The sequence below is a fragment of the Microtus oregoni genome, unplaced genomic scaffold (assembly GCF_018167655.1).
Source record: "Microtus oregoni isolate MIOR12 unplaced genomic scaffold, Mior012 000013F_ref0000133, whole genome shotgun sequence".
Taxonomy (NCBI): domain Eukaryota; kingdom Metazoa; phylum Chordata; class Mammalia; order Rodentia; family Cricetidae; genus Microtus; species Microtus oregoni.
In genome coordinates this window covers 39,697,103-39,716,201 of record NW_024543072.1, presented here as the reverse complement: position 1 = coordinate 39,716,201, position 19,099 = coordinate 39,697,103, and the positions used below count along the sequence as shown (strand labels likewise).

Below are 19,099 nucleotides of genomic sequence, written 5' to 3'. Positions count from 1 at the left end.
TGGTTTTGTGGTTACGATTTTCTGTCTGATAGAGTGACTTCTCCCTGAATCATCATCTTTTTAAAATTTGACATAGCAGTTCAAGGGCATTTTTTTAATCCTTAGAAACTGTAGGATTTCCCTTGGGTAAGTTATTACAGTTCTGTGACCTTGAGAGACCACCTGACTTATTTATTCTTTTCCCTCCTGCTTGCGCATGGCCCTAACTAACCCTTTATGCACACTAACCCTTTGAGTCAGCTATTTTTATGTTTAATTTAATAAAGTCCAGCTCTAAACATTGTAGGAAAATACTCCTAATGCAGCAGCAAGCAGTCAACTCATGCCATGGACTCTTGGGACTACTTTCCTTAGGGTCAGCGTCCATCTCACCCAGATGTTCTCCAGGAACAAGTCTCCGGCATTTCTTGCTTTCTAACATCCTACACAGAAGGAAGCTACTCCTCCTGTATCGGATCCAAATACGGACCCATATCCCGCCTTATTACCTTGTCCTATCCTGAAACATGGCATTCCAGAGACAACACAAGTGACCAGCTGATAGAGGGTTCTGCCTAGCAGGGCCTGTGTCTCTTTGTCTGCCTGACCCTTGACCAGCCAGTCCCCATCTGACATGGGCTAAGGGCCAAGGAATCACTTGGGGAGAAAACTTGGACTGCCATCTCCAGAAGAGAGAGCAGATGCAGAGTAAGTCAGCTGTCCACTGGTGACAAGGCATTGCACTATTTACTTCCACCTGGGTCCTCCCACTAGAAGAAAAAGCAGCTGACAAGGGCAGACTGCATGACTCTTCATCTTTGGTACCCCCCTTTCTAATCAATACAGTCATAGAGAAAGCATTCAGGAAAACACTTATTGTGTGTGGTTAAGGGAAGAGGTGTAAGGATTTCCTTAACTAGAGCTGGATTTCATGAAGTAAAAGAGGAAAGAGAGGCTGCAGGGATGGCTCCAAGGACAAAGTATGTTTTGCAAGCATGAGGACCAGACTTTGGATCCCAGAAACCCACTTTAAAAAAAAAAAAGCTGCTTGTAATGTCAAGACTTTAGACATGAAGATAGAGAATCCTCACACCAAAGTGACTAATTACGCCAGCCAGAATTTACAGACTCTGAGTTCAGTGAGACCCTGCCTCAATAAAAGTGGAGAACAATTAGAAAAAACACCTGATGTCAACTTGTGTTTCCACATGCATATACGAATACACACATGTATATGCACATTCAAACACACATACACACACACGTATACACATTTAAACACACACATGACATACATACAGATTTTTAAAGGAAAAGGGGGGCTGGAGAGATGGCTGTGCTGTTAAGAGCACTCACTGCTCTTGTAGATTTAGACTGGGTTCCCAGGACCCACATTCTGTAACTCTAGGTTCAGGAGATTTGACATCCTCCCCTGACCTCCTGTGCATCAGGCATGCATGCAATGCACATATGTACACGCAGGCAAAATACTAAGACACATAAAATAAAAACAATGTTATTTTTAAAATGGAAGAAAAAGAAACAGCATCTACTTCATCATACCTGTTACATTAGGATTTAATAAGTCAAGACATCAATCTCAGAAATTGAGTCAAAATTTCTCTGCCACATTAACATGAAAAATTGAGTTCATTCTACCACCTTTCCCAATATCCTGAACTCCTGCTCTAGTGGTATCAATAATGTAAAGTCTTAATTCCTGTCTTAACCCTGGTATTTATTAGCTATCAGCCTCACTGAAGGCCTGAGAGCCACAATTTCATTTCCAGCCCATGAGGATTTGTAGAGTTTGTAGAGTTGTTATATTAATTTAAAATCAAGAATCTAAAGATCTCAGCCTACATTTCCAAAGTGATGTGGGAGTGTCATATATCAATCTGTTGATTTCATTGGTTAAGTAATAAAGAAACTGCTTGGCCCCATAGGTTAAAACATAGGTGGGAGGAATAAACAGAACAGAATGCTAGGAGAAAGAAGCTGAGTCAAGCAGTCGCCATGATTCTCCCACTCCAGGCAGACACAGGTAAAGAACATTCCTGGTAAGCCAGCTCGTGGGCTACACAGATTATTAGAAATGGGCTAGTCCAGGTGCGAGAGTTAGCCAAGAAAAGGCTAGATATAATGGGCCAAGCGGTGTTTAAAAGAATACAGATTCTGTGTAATTATTTCGGGTAAAACTAGCTGTGCGGGTGGCCGGGTGCCAGGAACGTAGCCCGCTGCTCCTATTACAACACCGAAGTCCCAGGTACTAAGGAGCCTGAGTCTGATACCCTGTCTCAGACAGGAACACATCAGCCAGTGTCAGGAACTGTGCTGCAGGAGAATGATAGCAGCAAAGGTTACCGGTTAGTCTTCTCTGATGGCCCAGGCAAGGTTCTTGGACTCTAAAGAAACAAAGCAAGCAAGGTCTCGTCTCTCAAGTGTCTCAGAATCTTGCGGGAAGTAGAAATTATTTGGAAAGCAATAACACTAAACCATAAGCATAATGCATGGTTAAGGAGGTAGAGAGTGTTACATATACTGCAACACTTATCTAGTCCATAATGAGCAGGGAAGGTATCCCAAAGGTTGCAATATATTTTTTTTATATAAAACAAATAAGGAAGAATTAGCAAAGTTGAAGGTGAGCATGTTTAAAAAGGAATCGATTTCAGCCAGAGAACTGGGTAGTGGGATGCTCAGAACTGAGAAAGAACATGGCACATTCATGATAAGCAATTGCTAGTGGTTCTTTTTTGTTTGTTTATTTGTTTTCGAGACTGGGTTTTTCTGTAGCATTGAGTCTGTCTTGGAACTAGTTCTTATAAACCAGGCCTGCCTCGAACTCACAGAGATCTGCCTGCCTGTACCTCCCAAGTGCTGGGATTAAAAGCATGTGCCACCACCACCTGGAATTGTTAGTGGTTCTTAATAAATGCCATTTTCTATAAGTATGACTACTGCTATAGCAATGGTTTTAATAATACTGTCTGCTAACTCTTACTGTTTCCTAAAAGTAAATTCTTAAAACAACATTATTGCTATATACAAGAACATATATTCTAAGGCTGGAGAGAGAGCCCAGTAATTGAGGGGCTCTTCCAGAGGCCTTGAGTTCAGTTCCTAGTCTATGATGAGCAGGGAAGGCATGCCAAAGATTGCAATATAATTTTTATATAAAACTAAACAAATGAGTAACAATTAGCAAATACCCTTTTCTGACCTTCATGAGTACCCCAGACATGTGGCATACAAACACATACATACAGACATACAGACAGACAGACAGACACAGGTAAAAACAACACAAAGCTTTTGAGTAATACATATTACATGATCTTCTAGCTGGAAAAGTACACTTTCTTTAGCCTTAAAGTATCCTTAAAAAGGATCTGCTGAAGTCCAGATCTAGGAAAATTGTTAAGACTCTGAGTTCTAAAGGGAAGTTGGGAACCAATGAAGAGGTCTTGGAAGAGGGTGTGACCTTCTGCCATGATACAATGAGCTTCAGAGAAGTTTTCAGTAAAAGTAGGCATTCATGAGAAAAGAGGCAACAAGGGTAGAGAAGCAAATGGAACACGGGAATGGCTTTGTGTTTTTCTGGTTTTGTTTTCTTGTTTTGTTTTGGCTGATGTTCCTAACTTAATCATTAGAGATTGTATACTTACAGTGATATACTGTATGTATACTATGTTCCAGAAGTAGGTGAAAGTGTTATGTCTCAGTTTATTGGTTTTTGACAAAAGAGAAGTATTAATCTCCATATATTATGCATCGATAAGAAAGGGTTTGTTTTTGTTTTTAAGGTACCTGTGGTGGCACATGTCTATAATCCCAATACTCAGAACGAGAAGTAACAGGATCAAAAGTTCAAGGCCATCCTTAGCTACATAATAAGTATGAGGCCAGTCTGGGTTACACAAGATTCTTCTTTAAAAAATCCGCTTTAAAAAAAATTTCTTGCAAAAAAAAAATTAATGTTCACCACCTCCCTACTCAATGGACTTATTACAAAGTCATCTAAAATCATGCATGGACAAAAGGGTGTAGCCCAGTGAGGAGCAGCAGTGTTGCTAACTTATGGGAAAGCTTAAACTTTTAGCTTTAGTTTTTGTACTATTTGAATTTTTTTTAAAATTTGGATTGTGTAGATAGGTTTACTGTGAGCTAGCCACCAGCACCAACAAGTAATAGCAATGCCTTTCCTAAGTAACATTTCATAGGTTGGAGTTTGGAAAGCAATAACATAATAAGATGAAATTGACCAGTCCTTTGTTTATGCTTCTTCTTTGCCCGTGTATAATACATATGCAGAAAAATGCCTGAGTCTGTAAAGCTTAATGAATTTTCACAAACTAAATGAGCAAACTGAGTCTAATTGCCACAGCAGGAGGCTTCTTAGTGTTCCTGTCTAATAACTGCACATACACACCCAGTCCAAGAGTTAAAACTCTACTGACTTCTAACACCATAGATTAGTTTAGCCTGTTTTTGTGTTTTAAATGAATGGACTCATACTGTGTGAGTTCTTTTGTGCTTGGCTTCATTTGCGCAACCTTATTTGTTGAGACTCATCCGTGTCATTGCATTTAGGTGTAAATCATTGACTCTAATTGCTGTGTATTATTCCATTGTGTAAAAACGCCGTGATTTATTTATCCTTTCTACTGTCAATGGCATTAGTGTTGTTTCCAGGATTTGGCTATTATGACAAATATTACTATAAGCATTTTTGTACCCGTGCTTGCTGTGTTCCTCTGAGGTGTATACCTAGAAGTTCAAATTTGCAGTTGATAAATCCAAGCGCCTCAGTGCTTCTACACCTGATCCCCACCTGTTGCACTTTTTCCCTGTGGTTTTGCACCCTCCACCCTAGTCCCGTTAATGAGAAACTTGTGGAGAACTACCTGCTTTCACCCAACTCTTTTGCTGACGGTAGGTCCCTGAATCACATTAACTTCCTGGGGTCCCCAGAAGTACTTTTCATTCCTAAACATGTTCCAAACATATCATCTTCATTCCAGAGAGGTTTTTCAAAGGGCAAATTTGGGGCATTTCTACTCTGTGATCCAGAGTCCCATGATAGATGGTTGATAGCACTTTAACCCAGATTTTGGTTTTGGTAGGAGGTGGTTTCCACAAAGTCAAAAGCGACTACAAAGGAGTCTTTGCAAGAGATAGAGATTGGATCAGCACTACCCCACTTTCCACACACACCACAGCAGAAGTCCCAGGAGGACCATTAGAACAGGGATTGGCCGTTACCCCTTACATCCTACCAAGAAGCCTTCTTGACAGTCTCTAAGTAGAGTGTAAATCACAGCTCTGCTGGGCTTTGAAAATCTATCTTTTGTTGCTAATCTCTCTGTTCTGAGGGGTGGGTGAGGGATGGAGAAATCCTAGAACACTTTGCGAGTCCACAAACAAGTTCCAGACAATGGTTCCTGCCCTTGCCAAAGCTGTGGTTCAGTTTTTTAACAAGCTCATTGGGACGAATTCTTTTTAACTGTATTTTCCTGGTTAGCTCCTTGAAGTTACTGTTGGGTACCTCAGGGTGGAGTCCCCAAACCTCAGCATTCTTCTAAGGGGCTATGGACGCAGGAAAGAGGATGGTCTGGACTGCCCGTGGCCTCAGCAAGGTGCCCCTGGCTCAGAACTAGCAACCCTACACAGGACTTAAGGGGGAAGCCTTCCCTAGACATGCAAACAAGATCTGTTCGACAACTGAGGTTTTCATCAGAGAAACGGAAGTGTTGGGCTTAAACCAGCCCCTCCCAAAGTTCCTACACCGAAATTTTGATTGGTTTTCTCATGAACATAAAGTTAAAATGGCTGGGGGGAGATAACTCTTTGACCTATCAAAACTCCACTTCTGAAGACACCACCATTTCCTTTACATTAGTCTGATTTAAAAAAAATATACATGTACAATATTTTTATTCTAGGGCCATGTTTTCAGTTCTCCTAAAACTTGCCAGGCTGGCGTGTTTGTGGGTGACTTTCTGAATGGAATTTTGTTCACAGACAGAGGGAGACAAGAAATAGTAAAATAAGAACAAAACAACAAACAAACAACAAAACTCACCTTTTCACAAAACAGTAACACCAATTGAAGCTTCATAGAAACACACTAGACTTCGCGCTTGCTCTCCTCCACCCTTCACCAAGCAGCATTTTATTATACTTATTATTCTGTTATTATATTAAGCTAATGCAATTAACCTCTTTCTCGGCTCCTCATGCCTTCCAAAACTAATTTAAACTCCTTGCCATCCCTGTCGTTAACCAGAACAATAAATAGAGAGCCTGCTTAAACTCTTTCTCACCCCAACTTTGTTTATCTTCAAGAAGAGAATGTTTGTAGCTCACAGACCTTAGGGACTAGACCAGAGGACACCTGTTAAATACAAAATGTGCCACCTACATGACCTCAAATCCACCACAGATCCCACTATCATACCATTTACAGGCTAGGTGGCCTCCGCGTCATGACAGTTGGTAAGCCTTGACATGACCTATAACCAGGAAGAGCTGTGAAGGACCAGAAAGAGACAGCGTCATATTTCTTTCAAAATCTTCAACCATTTCTAGAAAATATGTGACTATTCTTCCAGTTAGTCACTGCATTCTCTCCTCCCGAGCCCATCATGTCTTTCTTCTATATTTGTGGCTTAGTGTTGTGTGATGTTTTACCCCTTTGCGTTTCTGAGGGGCCCACCACTCAGCTCCCAAATAAATCACACAGACACTTATTCTTAGTAATGAATGTCTGGCCTTAGCTTGGTTTGTTTCCTGTCCACTTTTCTTAACTTTAAATTATTCCGACTACCTCTGGACTTCTATTTTTCTCTATTTCTGCATACCTTTATTTCTTTCTCGGTGGCTTACTGTACAGCTGAATGACTGGCCCCTGATGTCCTCCTCTCCTTGTTCTCTCGCTCCTCCTTCGCCTCAGTTTTTCTATTTATCATCTCTGCCTGCCAACCCCACCTACCCTTCATCCTGCCTCTCCAATGGCCATTCATCTCTTTATTAGACCATCAGGTGTTTTAGACAGGCACAGTAACACAGCTTCACAGAGTTAAACAAATGTAGCGTAAACAAAAATCACACACCTTAAAATAATATTCCCCAACAACTTAGCCAAACCAATAAGTGGCCAGGTTGGTTAGTTAATTTTCAAACCTGGACTTTACTTTCCCATTCTCTGGAATGGAATTAATATTTTATTTTGTTTTTACTTCCTGCTTTTGTTTGTTTTTGTTTTGGACACCAACAGTGAATGGGAAAAGACCCCTTTTGTGTGAGCTTCTTCCTTCTGGTCACAGGGTGAAAAGGGACTTCCTTTACTCTAAGATTCTTTATTCAGTCCCAAGAACATTTCCTTTTTTCTTGCAATTTCCTCTCCTAAACATTTCTTCTACTTGAATTAAGTTTATTTTCTTTGTACTTTTGTCTCACTGATGTATTTTATCTTCTTGCATATCTTTTCTGAAAATCAAATAGTCTGTTGCCTACATGTCAACCTTCTATATGTATATAGTTCCTATTCGTGAATCATCCAGAATATAGGTCCTGAGTCTTCTGGTCTCCTGGAGAAAAGTGACTTAGCTCATTGCACACTATCATGAAGAGGACGCCAAGCTTTCCTTCAAACTCAAATGTGGTAGAAACATCTGTTTATACCAATAAGAACCTGGAAAGAGTCTTTATAGTTCCATAGCACAGCCTTCCTCAAAGATTTTTCCAGCTCCTTTTCTTTGTTCACACTAAAGGCATAAGAGCCATTCATTATTTTCATGTCCTTGCAAACAGTGGCAAAAGCAGGTAAAGGAAGTTGACCAACCAGCCACCTGAACAACAAAAGCTCACGTCACCAAACCTTCCTGAGCTAGACTCTTTATTTTCAACAAAAATTCTTTAAGGCAATAGGCACATTCCATGAATATTTCATATTACCACAAAATATGATAGTATCCACTGCAATGTATGCTTTAGAAAGACATCCAAAGAATGTAAGTTCTTGAACCTCACAACAATGCTTCAAGGAGGAAGAGAAACAATAGCAAAGATGTTTTGTAAAGGAGGAGATGAGACAAATTTATGTAGACCATGCTAGGCTTCTGGATCCTAGTTGGGATTTTTTTCCATGATTTTTAAAGGGGAATTAAATAAATATATACAGGAGTGTTTATTAAATAAGCCTGGCATAACACCTGAAATTTTATAATTAGATACATGGGTTAAATATTCTATTCCTAAATATAAAATGTAAAGCTGTGAGAATTTCCTATAGAGTAAATAGCAGAAGTCATGTTTAATGGCATGCAAGCAAAGAAACGTGATCCTGAACAAGGTGTTTGTTGAAATACTAATGAAAACAATATCCTTAAAGAGCAAGGCATATGTCCTATCTTTGTGACTTCCTAGTCTGTGGTCTTGAGCAGATTACCTGATACAACATCTTCTTCATCTCTACGGGAGTTAAAACATCCAAATGATATAAGGATCGAAACTGTAAGGCTGGTGTGCTCTGGAAACCTTGAATCTGCTCATTAAACCAGGAAGGCTTTTTGGTATTTCCATACTTCAAACAGCAGCTGATGAAAAATGCAAGAGTGTCGAAGAAAGTGAATACAAAGCACTAAAAACTCAACTCAGTGAAATAAAGCATGCTTCCTACTGCGGTGGTTTGAATGAGCATGACCCCCCACAGACTCATCTATGTGGATGCTTGGACCCCAGTTGGGAGAGACTTTTGGGAAGGATTGGGGGCTATGGCCTTTTTGGAGAAGCTGTATCGCTGGGACTGGGCTTCGTTATTCCCAGTTAGCTCTTTGCCTTGTGTTTCTCGAGTGAGATGTGAGCGTTCAGTTCCTGCTCCAATGTCATGCTTGCCAGCCTGTTGTCAGGCTCACCATTATGATGGCCGGGGACTCACCCTCTGAAACCAGGGGCCCTCATAAACTTTATTTCATAAACCACCTTGGCCCTGGTGTTTTAACACCACAATAGAAAAGTAACCTAGACATCTACCAACACAAAACAAACTTTCCCAAAGAAACAAATTTCATGAATACATCTGGGAAACCAAAGAACTATCTGGTCAGTTGCTAAGTGAGAGCTGATCTAGATCCAAACCTCTTCTGTAAATACCCACAGCCCCTCTTCCTGCCCGCTACCGCATGGATATCCCATACCGCCAAATCCAGTCTTCAGATTCTTTCATCCGGGCTCTCTCGGCAGGTCTTCAAGAAAAAAGAAATAGAAAGCAAAAAAAGGAGTAAGATCTTATTTTACCTCATTGTCACCTAAATGGGTCCAGTTTCTTCCTCCAAAAAAATTCTGTCCAAAAACAAAAAAACAAAAAACCACCACATTGTGCATATACAAGCAAAACAAACTGTGGAGAGGAGTAAGTGGGAGTTGGATAATTCAGGTCATGGAGACAATAGGTTCTTTCAAGAAAGAGAAAGAAATCTTTTCAAAAAAAAAAGAAGCCAGATTTAAGAGTCTGTATAATGGCATCAGCTAGAGTCCCTTTCTTTAAACATAAACAGATGTATAACGTCCACCAGCCCTCCAATACAGTAATACAGCTCAAATACCTAAAGGCAGAATGTGGATGGATGGTCATGAGAAAGTATTATTTTAAAAAACCCCATTGTTCAAAGACCTTTAGTAAAGATAATCAAATTCATTCTTTCAATTAAAGAATGTGTATTTAATATCTCCTCAGAGCCCAGCCATGTAGGAAGTGCCAGGGTGTTTACAGAAACAGGAGACAGGGCACCGGAGGAACACACTGGCTAATAGAAGACAAGATAACAGAAAATTAATGGTATTGCGGGGAGGGAGAAAGGACAGGAGAAAAGAAAAGAATAAGAGGGAAATAGGTAATGAAAGGGTATCATGGGGGAAAATGCCTAAATCTCCCTGGAGAATTCTAGAATGGCTTTAGTGTATGGCATGAATTACTAGTAACATTAGTGATGATCATTATTATTGTAGATAAGTCTGAGATAAATGTGAACAACTTAGATCAAGTGCATCAAAAAATCCCTTCTGAAGTTACATGCTTCTCACATGATGGGAGATGCCAGAAACAGGCCATGAAAATTTTGTCAGGTGATTTTTCAGTCATAGGAAGGTCACTCTAAACAGGACATCTGACAAAGCTGCAAGATAGTTGAACTGTACCTTGCTAGCAATTTAATTCTTAAAGAGATGTTTAAAACAAGAGAATATTAGAACTAGAAAACACAGGGCAGACACGTAGCTGAACACCTCAGTCCTTGCTGACACATCCCCCTCCACTCCCTGTGCACTTGATTGGTTGGTAACTTGAAGGCCAAACCTTTGTTTTCCTCATTTTATAACATTAGACCTTAGAGCATACCAAACAAGTATCACGGGCTTAATGTTTTCTGAGACATGAAACTAAATGACTATTCCTCCATTCCCTTTTTTATAAAGGCATAAACTGAGGTTTTGAAGCACTGAAAGTTAAAACGAAAGTTAGTAGTAACACAAAGATAGAAGCCTGGTCCTTGAAGCTCAGTATACTCTGTTGATCATCATGGCCTAGTGCACAGCGGCAATGAGCCCTCAACCAATGGAGTGCGTGCAGAGGGTGTTTGGAATGCATATGATTTTCTCTCACCTTCCACTGGGTACACCTACTTTATATCCATGCCAAAAGAATGGAACTCGGACATCTGACCAACATTTTTAGACCACTGTTAGATGTTAATGATCATTAAAACCTTTAATAATACCTCTGACATTATCCCAAGATTCTTTTTTAAAAAATTAGCTCTCTCCTTCTCTTTCATTCTAACTCCATGCGTGTGTGTGTGTGTGTGAGTGTGTGTGAGAGAGTGTGTGAGAGTGTGTGTGTGAGAATGTGTGTGAGTGTGTGTGTGAGAATGTGTGTGTGAGTGTGTGTGTGTGAGTGTGTGTGAGTGCATGCGTGTGTGTGTGTGAGAGAGAGTGTATGTGTGAGTGTGTGTGAGTGTGTGTGAGTGCATGCGTGTGTGTGTGTGCGTGTGTGTGTGTGTGAGAGAGTGTATGTGTGAGTGTGTGTGTGTGTGTGCGTGTGTGTGTGTGTGTGAGAGTGTGTGTGTGTGTTTCCTCCTCTGTACAGGCACATGTTCACATGTGTACATTTTATCAAAGGTCAACCTCAGATGTCATTACAGGTATCATCTACCCTTTTTTATTTCTTTTTCTTTTTTCTTTTTTTTAGATTTATTTGTTTATTTTGTTTACTGTGTTCTGTCTGCATGTATGCCTGCAGGCCAGAAGAGGGCATCTGTAATGAGATTTCATTAAAGATGGTTGTGAGCAACCATGTGGTTGCTGGGAATTGAACTCAGGACCTCTGGAAGAACAATCAGTGCTCTTAACCACTGAGCAATCTCTCCAGTACCCCCCCCCCCCCTTGAGACAAGGTCTCTTTCTGGCCTGAACTTTTTTCATTCTGTCAAGCTGGTGGACCACTGAGCCCCAGAGATATGCTCTCTCTCTCTTACCTCTGCACTGACATTACAAACATTCTCACAAGAAGATTTTACAGATAGGAAATAAACCCAGGTGTTTCTATTGTTGTTGCTTTTTTTGCTGTTGGCTTTAGTTTCTTTTGGGTTAGTTGTTGTTGTTGTTTATGTAGGCTCTAGGGATCAAATTCAGATCACAAGCATTTTATTGACTGAGCCATCTCCCTAGCCCAATTGTCCCAAGATTTTATACCTGCTTAAGGCAACTGAACATCCATCCTCTAGAGAAGATGAGGACAGACTGTAGACTGCCCTGGGGGTCAGTTAGTCTAGGGGTTGTAACCCTCCTGGCAGGTCAGTTATTCCAAGGCCCCGGAGAGGCACTATCTGAAAAGACATGGGTGGGAGAGAGGAAGAAGGCCAAGCAAGGTGTTGTCAAAGCCTCCCTTTATTAGCGTCATGGTTGCGGCTTATATAGCCCCTGGATGAGGAATTTGGGTTGGGATGGGGGGCAGGGGCATGACCAGGGCAGGAAGGGATCTTGCAGCGATAGTTGAGCCGGTCACAAGGTCTTCCGTGAGGAGGTTACGATTGGTCAGATCACAATTCTTTGGTCAAGAGGTCACTAGTTGACACACCTAGTTCTCTAGATAGTTGGAATGTGGGGCGGGTTCTGCTAACAGATAGCTCTCAAGATAGTTGGGTGTGGGGTAGGCTCTGCCAATAAAACAGTTCTTAATACCGTTGGGGTATGGGGCTCTCTGCAAACTCCCCAGGAAAGTGGTCCCTGCAATACTTTTGGGGGGAAATGGCTCCTGACAGACAGACCACAGACATTCCCCCATGGTATTCCCACTTTCCACTGTAAATCATTAACTGAATTCTATCTTAGTACAAAAATGGTATTCATTATCCTTCAAATAACACTTACATGGCACTTCTCCACTGAATTAGTGAGCAGCTCCAGTTCACACCTAACAGTTTAGTCCACTGATGCATCTGTTCCTCCAAGCAGTGGAGGGTCTTCTTGGGCTAGTACTGTTTTTATTAATGATTATTTTTATTTAAATTATTATTACTACTATTATTAGTGTGTGTGTGTGTGTACATGTGTGTATAATGTGTAGCAGGTGTATGCACTGACCATGGCACATGTATGTCAGAGGACAACTTTGGGAACTCAGTTTTCTCTTTCTAGCTTTAATGTGCGTTCTGGAGATCAAACGCAGACCACCAGATTTTTGTGCTTCTACCCACCGAGCCATCTCACAGGCCCTCTTGCTACATATCTTGTACCTTGTACCGTGGTGTTGACAATGTCGATGATAATTTTTATTTTCTGGGTGGCTTTCATTACAGTTGGTGGCATCTAACACTAAGGACTGTGCACAGAAAGGTAAGGTGACTTGGGCACCAAGCTTCAAAGAGGTTTTTTTTGGTTTGGTTGGTTTTTTTTGTTTTTTTGGTTTTTTCGAGACAGGGTTTTCTGTGGCTTTAGAGCCTGTCCTGGAACTAGCTCTGTAGACCAGGCTGGTCTCGAACTCACAGAGAACCGCCTGCCTCTGCCTCCCGAGTGCTGGGATTAAAGGCGTGCGCCACCATCGCCCGGCTTCAAAGAGAAGAAAAAAATGTCAAATAATGGTTATTGCTCTCTGTCTGCCTTCTAATCTCCATGGAGCAGGGGTGTTACTCTAATTTTACCAAAAAGAAAACCAACCCCACATTCATCTAGCTAATGAAGTGTGCAACTGGGACTCCAGTCCATGATTTTAGGCTCCACATTGACATGAAATTTTGCTGACAAGAGGGAGGATAAAGTTAACCATCAAAATCCACCACATGCCAATTAAATTCCCCTTGCAAGTCAGCAGAAGCACTAGCCTCAAGAAAATGGAATTGAACTATTTTTGAAAATAGATTTCTTTGTTTCAAACTCACTCTTCATATAGGGATACCATTCCAAACCTAGCAAAGTATAAATTTTAGTCACTCATGGCTTAGCAGGAAGAGAAAACAATTAAAAGTAATTTAAAAGCAAGTAGACCAAGTAAGTAGAAAAATATTTTCACTTCAGTTTGTGTGGAAATAAATTCAGAAAAATAAAACCATGAGTATTTCTTAGAAGGTTCTGGAATTCATTTGTCAGGATCTAACGTTAAATTATAAGTGCACTTGACTGAAAACCAAATGTTTTCAACTATGGCTATACCTTCTAGAGCAGTGAGTGCTTCTCAACCTTCCAAATGCTGTGTGTAGCGCCTGCACTTTGGGACTGTATGCGAGCCAGGAACTAGACTGGAGATTTAAAAACATACATACACATAGACAGAGGCACATGGACACTGGTCATCCTTGAATGCCACCTTTATTATGCTTCAGGGAAGCTTATTTAGGGATTCTTAACTGATAAGCCACACCCTAGCTCTTTCCAGCTGTAAAACCCACCAGAATTCACTGCCCTGCCATCAGGAACTCATGAGGGTCTCCTGCTCAGAGCAGCTGCAGGCACAGGTGTTTTGCTCAGTTCACTCCAGCAGGCAAAGGGTCTGAGGCAGGCAAAGAAAAGTCAAGGGGCCAGGGGTTTGCAGCCCTCAACAGCTGTGACTCTTTAATACAGTTCTTCATATTGTGGCGATCCCCAAGATTAAAATTATATCGTTGCTTCTTCCTAACTGTAATTTTGCTAATGTTATGAATCATAATGTAAATAAATATCTGTGCTTTCCAATGGTTTTAGGAAACCCCTGTGAAAGGGTTGTTCCATATCCTAAGGGGTCGTGACCCACATGTTGAGAACCATTATTCTAGCATTTGCAACTGGCTACAGAGGTGCACAGTATTGATGGCAAAACAATAATTTACCCAGAAAACTAACCTAAGGTATTGGGCTTCAGCAGTGTTCAGCACTGGATTTCTTGGCTCTGATATGAGAATTTGTATTTGAATCTTAAAATTATTTCACTGGTGTCATGTGGTGACCCATTTGTGAACATGCAATCTAATATTCTTACCCAATAAGCAGAGATTCTGCAAGAAACTTGTCTGTGGGCCCATATTTCATACAAAATATTTACAGGCAGGCTGTCTGGCCATGCTTAATTTCCGAGGCAGCTGCAATCCTGCAAAACAAGCTAGCCGTCTGACAAAGGCCAGGATGTATGGCTCCTTCTCCTTTGTTTAAATGTAGATGGCCTGGGGAGAGGTGTTGTTTCTAAAGCTGGTGACTTAAGTTGCAGGTGTGTTGGTAGCCCACGTTCCCTGGAAAGAGAATATTTATGAGTCTCCATCTTGGTTTACCTGATAAAGGGTGTTTTGTAGAATAAATGCGGGTAGATCTTTAGGATGGATGAAGCCTGAGATGCCCTTCCGAGATGGCAGTGTGAACTGTGTCTTTTTTATTTCACATGCCTCCGTACCAGTCCAGTTAAGGAAAAATAGTTTCTATGTTGGGGCTACGGGCCCTGACACTTGTCCCAGCAAAACTCATTTTGTTTTTGATTCATCAAAGCTATCAAAGCATCTCCTCAGATTTGTCAAATTTTCCAGGATTACGCAGACCTCAAATAATCAATTATCCAGAAAACAATCAACAACTGGCAATAAAAACAAACAAATCTACATATGAATTAAGTGAACATTTTCTAATCAATCAAACATAATCTCCCAATTATATACAGAGAACATTAATACTATAATCTCATTGTTTTGATTTAGTTTATTATTTGTGATTTAATTATCAGGTAGAAACAGATAAATATGTAATATAGAAAATGAAACAGGGATGTTTAAGATAGAAACCAGAGCTCTTCCTTTGAGGGACTTTACTTATTTAATAGGAGATATTAGGTAGCTTTGGGAGAAACTATAAAACAAGTGAATGCATTGTGAGAAATGTCACTGCACTCTGATAGGGATTTGATCCTATTTACTGTAATCAGATTGCCTCCAGCCAAGTGAAAAATAGCACTTTTAAGTCTTGACTGAATTAGTAATGACATTAATATCTGCTTGCTTGAAAAACATCAAAAATCTTCTAAGAGGTCAGACTCTATTTAAAAAAATCAATATTCTTGGGGGCTAGAGTGATGGCTCAGCAGTTAAGAGCATCTGTTGCTCGTGCACAGGACCAGATTCAGTTCCCAGCACCCATATGGTGACTCAACCATCTACAACTTTGTTCCAAGTGATCTGAGGCCCTTTTCTGACCTCCACAGGCACCAGATACACACACACACACACACATATATATATATATATATACACATATATACACATATATACATATAACATGTATATCATGTTAATAGTTAAATAAATAAAATAAAAGTCTTTATTAAATTATATTTTGAGAGAACCAACATTCTTTCCAAGATCTGTTAGCCCTTCCTACTTTGGTTAACTTATTTTCTGCCTGGTTTTCTTAGTTACATTTTTTAGTTTCATTGCAGTGATAAAATATTCTGGATGAAAAGTAATGCATGGAAGAAATGGTTTATTTTATCTCAAATTCCAGGTTCTAGTCCATCATGGTGAGGAAGTAAATGCAGGAAAACTGGTCATAATGTTTCATCACAGCAATAGTAACCCAAGACACTCACGTACACAGCCAAGACAGAATAAATGCATGCATGGTTAGTATTCAGCTGGCATATTTTTACTTGCATACCCTTTAGGGTTCCCTACCTAGAGAATGGCATCTCTCACAGTAGATTGGCTCAAGTAGGCTAGTAGGCTAGCCGTTCCTACATCAATGAAAGTAATGAAGAGCGTCTCCCACAGATACACCCATAGCCCAACCTGCCCTACACAATCCCTCACCAAGACCCTCTTTTAAGATGATCCTGGTTGTCAACTTTGTGGATTAGAACTAACCATCACACTATCATATTCCTCTCTTTTTTCTCTTCTCTTCCTCCCATCCCCTTTTTAATTCTGCCAAGTTCTTAGGCCCTCAGTTATGTCTAATCTGTGAGGTCTGACTTCCCTAACTTTTCCCCCTTTGACTGTATTTATCCACTTCCTTATCATGGTTATGATGTAGATACCCATGGCACTGACAGACGGCTCAAAGGCCTTCTAAATCCTGGTCCTCCTTTCACATTCCCTGGTCCTGAGATCTGGTCATTCTTGGAATTAGCTTTGTTGCAAGTCTTCTCAACACACAGTTAACTCCTAAAGCAAAGACTTAAAAAGGAAACTGCAGAAGAAATGTTTAGGATTCTATAGGAATTATGAGGAACAATAAATTTGATCCAATTGTTTAAACAGAGATAGCAGAACTAAATTATCATTATACCAGCAAAATGTTTGAGTTATTAGAACATCTTGGAAGGAGGATTCATCTGCACTGAACCATGAGAAGGATCAAAATTAGCAAATATAATACCCCAAAACAAAAATGTATATTGTATAAAAGGAGCTATTTTCTAAGACTGTAATCTTTTAAATATATATATTTGACAGACTTGGAAAGGTGGCTGCAATGCACGATGGTGAATGTCACGACAGAGGCGAGCTCCAGATTCTGTGGGAACCTGCATAAATAAGGAAAGGAACTGCATATCCGGATAAGTGAGGGAGTGTAGGTTACCAGATGTCACCAGGTATGAAGGCACGGAGATACCACAGAGGGGAAGCAGAAGAGGTGGACAATGGGTAAACAGCAAAGGTTGCTATACAAACCAACACAAAGTTTGTACCCTTGAAGCAGCTGGGAGCCACTCAAGTAGACTGAGTAGCAATATTACGATTTGCATTTAGAAAGAGTTCACTTTGGCAACGGTGAAAAGAGTGGGTTGAAAGGGTAATAGAAAAAGCACGTATGCGTCTGCAGTGGAGGAGCATGACAGAATGGCACAACCCAAGCCCAGGGCCACACCAAACACTGAGAGTAAGAAGGAGAAAGGGTATGGTAAGATAGCAACAAGCTGGGTCACAGCCTCTGATCAAGACCCAGGTAAAGTCATACCTACCTCTCAACTACATGTGACCTCCAGGAATACAATTCATAACGTTTATAGTCCCAAGGTCCTAGCAGAGCCAGCACTGTATGAGTTCCCATTTCTAACTCCCTTCTTCATGCTGATTGGCCAGTTGATGGCTAACATTTCTTCCATGTTCACAGAATAACTTCAGCTGTGTGCTTCAAAAATCTAGAAATATTAGATACTGTTTTAGGTCCCATTTTTCTACCTGCACCATTAATCTGAAGCTTACTAAAATAACTATAGGGATGAAGATTCCAAATGATGAGGGTCTGAAGTTCACACTCTAAACCAAGATGGACAAAGTGTGCAAAGGGAACAGACTGGACTGGGGTGCCATAAAAAAAAAAAACCTAGTTGGAGCCATAGAGAGTGGACACCACAGAAGGCCAACTTTACTGTACTGGTTGCCTTCCCGAGACCACCTTTGAATAGAAACCGCGCTAGAAACTTTCTAGTTAATCAATTACTACAAGCAAGAAGATAAAGTACTTCCTCCAGAAGACTATAAATAGGGAACACTATAATAATAATAATAATAATGGGGAGAGGGGCACAGATGCCACTACACAGGGGTTTTGTTGTTGTTGTTGTTGTTGTTGTTGTTGTTTCCTTTTTAGCCTTTCTATTTTTGGCTTTCTACTCTGTTTAAAGCACTCACTCGATGACCTGACATTTGAGCTATAAATCAGCTTATGAGTACTCACACCACCACGTTCCTTGTGAGATGCACAATGGGTTTACAATACACTCACTGTTGTGTTTGGCACTTTGATACATGTTGATACATGCTGAGTTAAGAAGTTTAGTTTATCAAGGTGGTAAGTCTATTACAGGCCAACTATATTCTCCCAATATTTTCTGGGTACAAAGTGAACATTACAATTGCTACTAAGACTGGTTCAGCGGGGAGGGGAGCATCCTAATAGGACTCTTGTGAGGCATTTTGATTAATCCAAATGCTGGAAAATTCTGTACTGGCCTTCAGAGGTCATATGAAGAAATGCATATGTCTCTCAACCCTGGAAACGAATCATCTACATTCCAACAGCAAACTTTTTTTGGAAATGTCATCCCTCAGAGGAGTTCATGCCAAACCCAATTAAAGTCATGGCAATAAAGAGTGTAGAAAGACAACGTAACTAGCTAGAAAGAACCATGGAGTGTTAGAACTAATCTAGTCTAACTCCCCTGCTTATAGCTGGGGAAACTGGGGTCCAAGACATAAAGCTACAGATTATTTTCAGCATTAACAGGACGGTCTCTAGGTCTCCTCTCTGCAAGTTCACCCAACTCTCCATTACACACTATCCTTCATGGAAATGGGAAGTTGTATGCAGAAATGCTTTCTGGCTGAGATTCAGATATGTTTCCATGTGGAATAAGGCACCCTCCTGTCCAGAGGTCATCTGTGTGTACCGTGCTATCCAGAATAACTGCAGTGGAATGTTTGTAGATGCTTAGATAAGAATCTAACAGCATCCCCTTAGTGGTATGGAGCCTGAGACCCCCAGGGAAAGGACTTGAACTGCATCCATAATTGAAGTCTAGACAAATACAGACATTTCTGACAGATTGGGGCAGTCTCATGGGAAACCATGCTCTAAAAAGTTACAACCAAGCCACCAAAGGAAAAGT

General features: G+C 40.6%; 1 protein-coding gene across 1 annotated transcript in view; it reads right to left on the bottom strand.

The window, feature by feature from the left end:
* Positions 1-9,284, bottom strand: part of Pappa2 (pappalysin 2) — a 360,123-nt gene extending 350,839 nt beyond the window's left edge. The window contains exons 1-3 of the mRNA XM_041662449.1: positions 9,280-9,284; positions 9,162-9,227; positions 8,432-8,579 (exon numbers count right to left, since the gene is read on the bottom strand). Of these exons, the coding sequence (XP_041518383.1) occupies positions 8,432-8,579; positions 9,162-9,227; positions 9,280-9,284 (219 nt within the window). The remainder of the gene's footprint in view (positions 1-8,431; positions 8,580-9,161; positions 9,228-9,279) is intronic.
* Between the last annotated feature and the right edge of the window lie 9,815 nt (positions 9,285-19,099).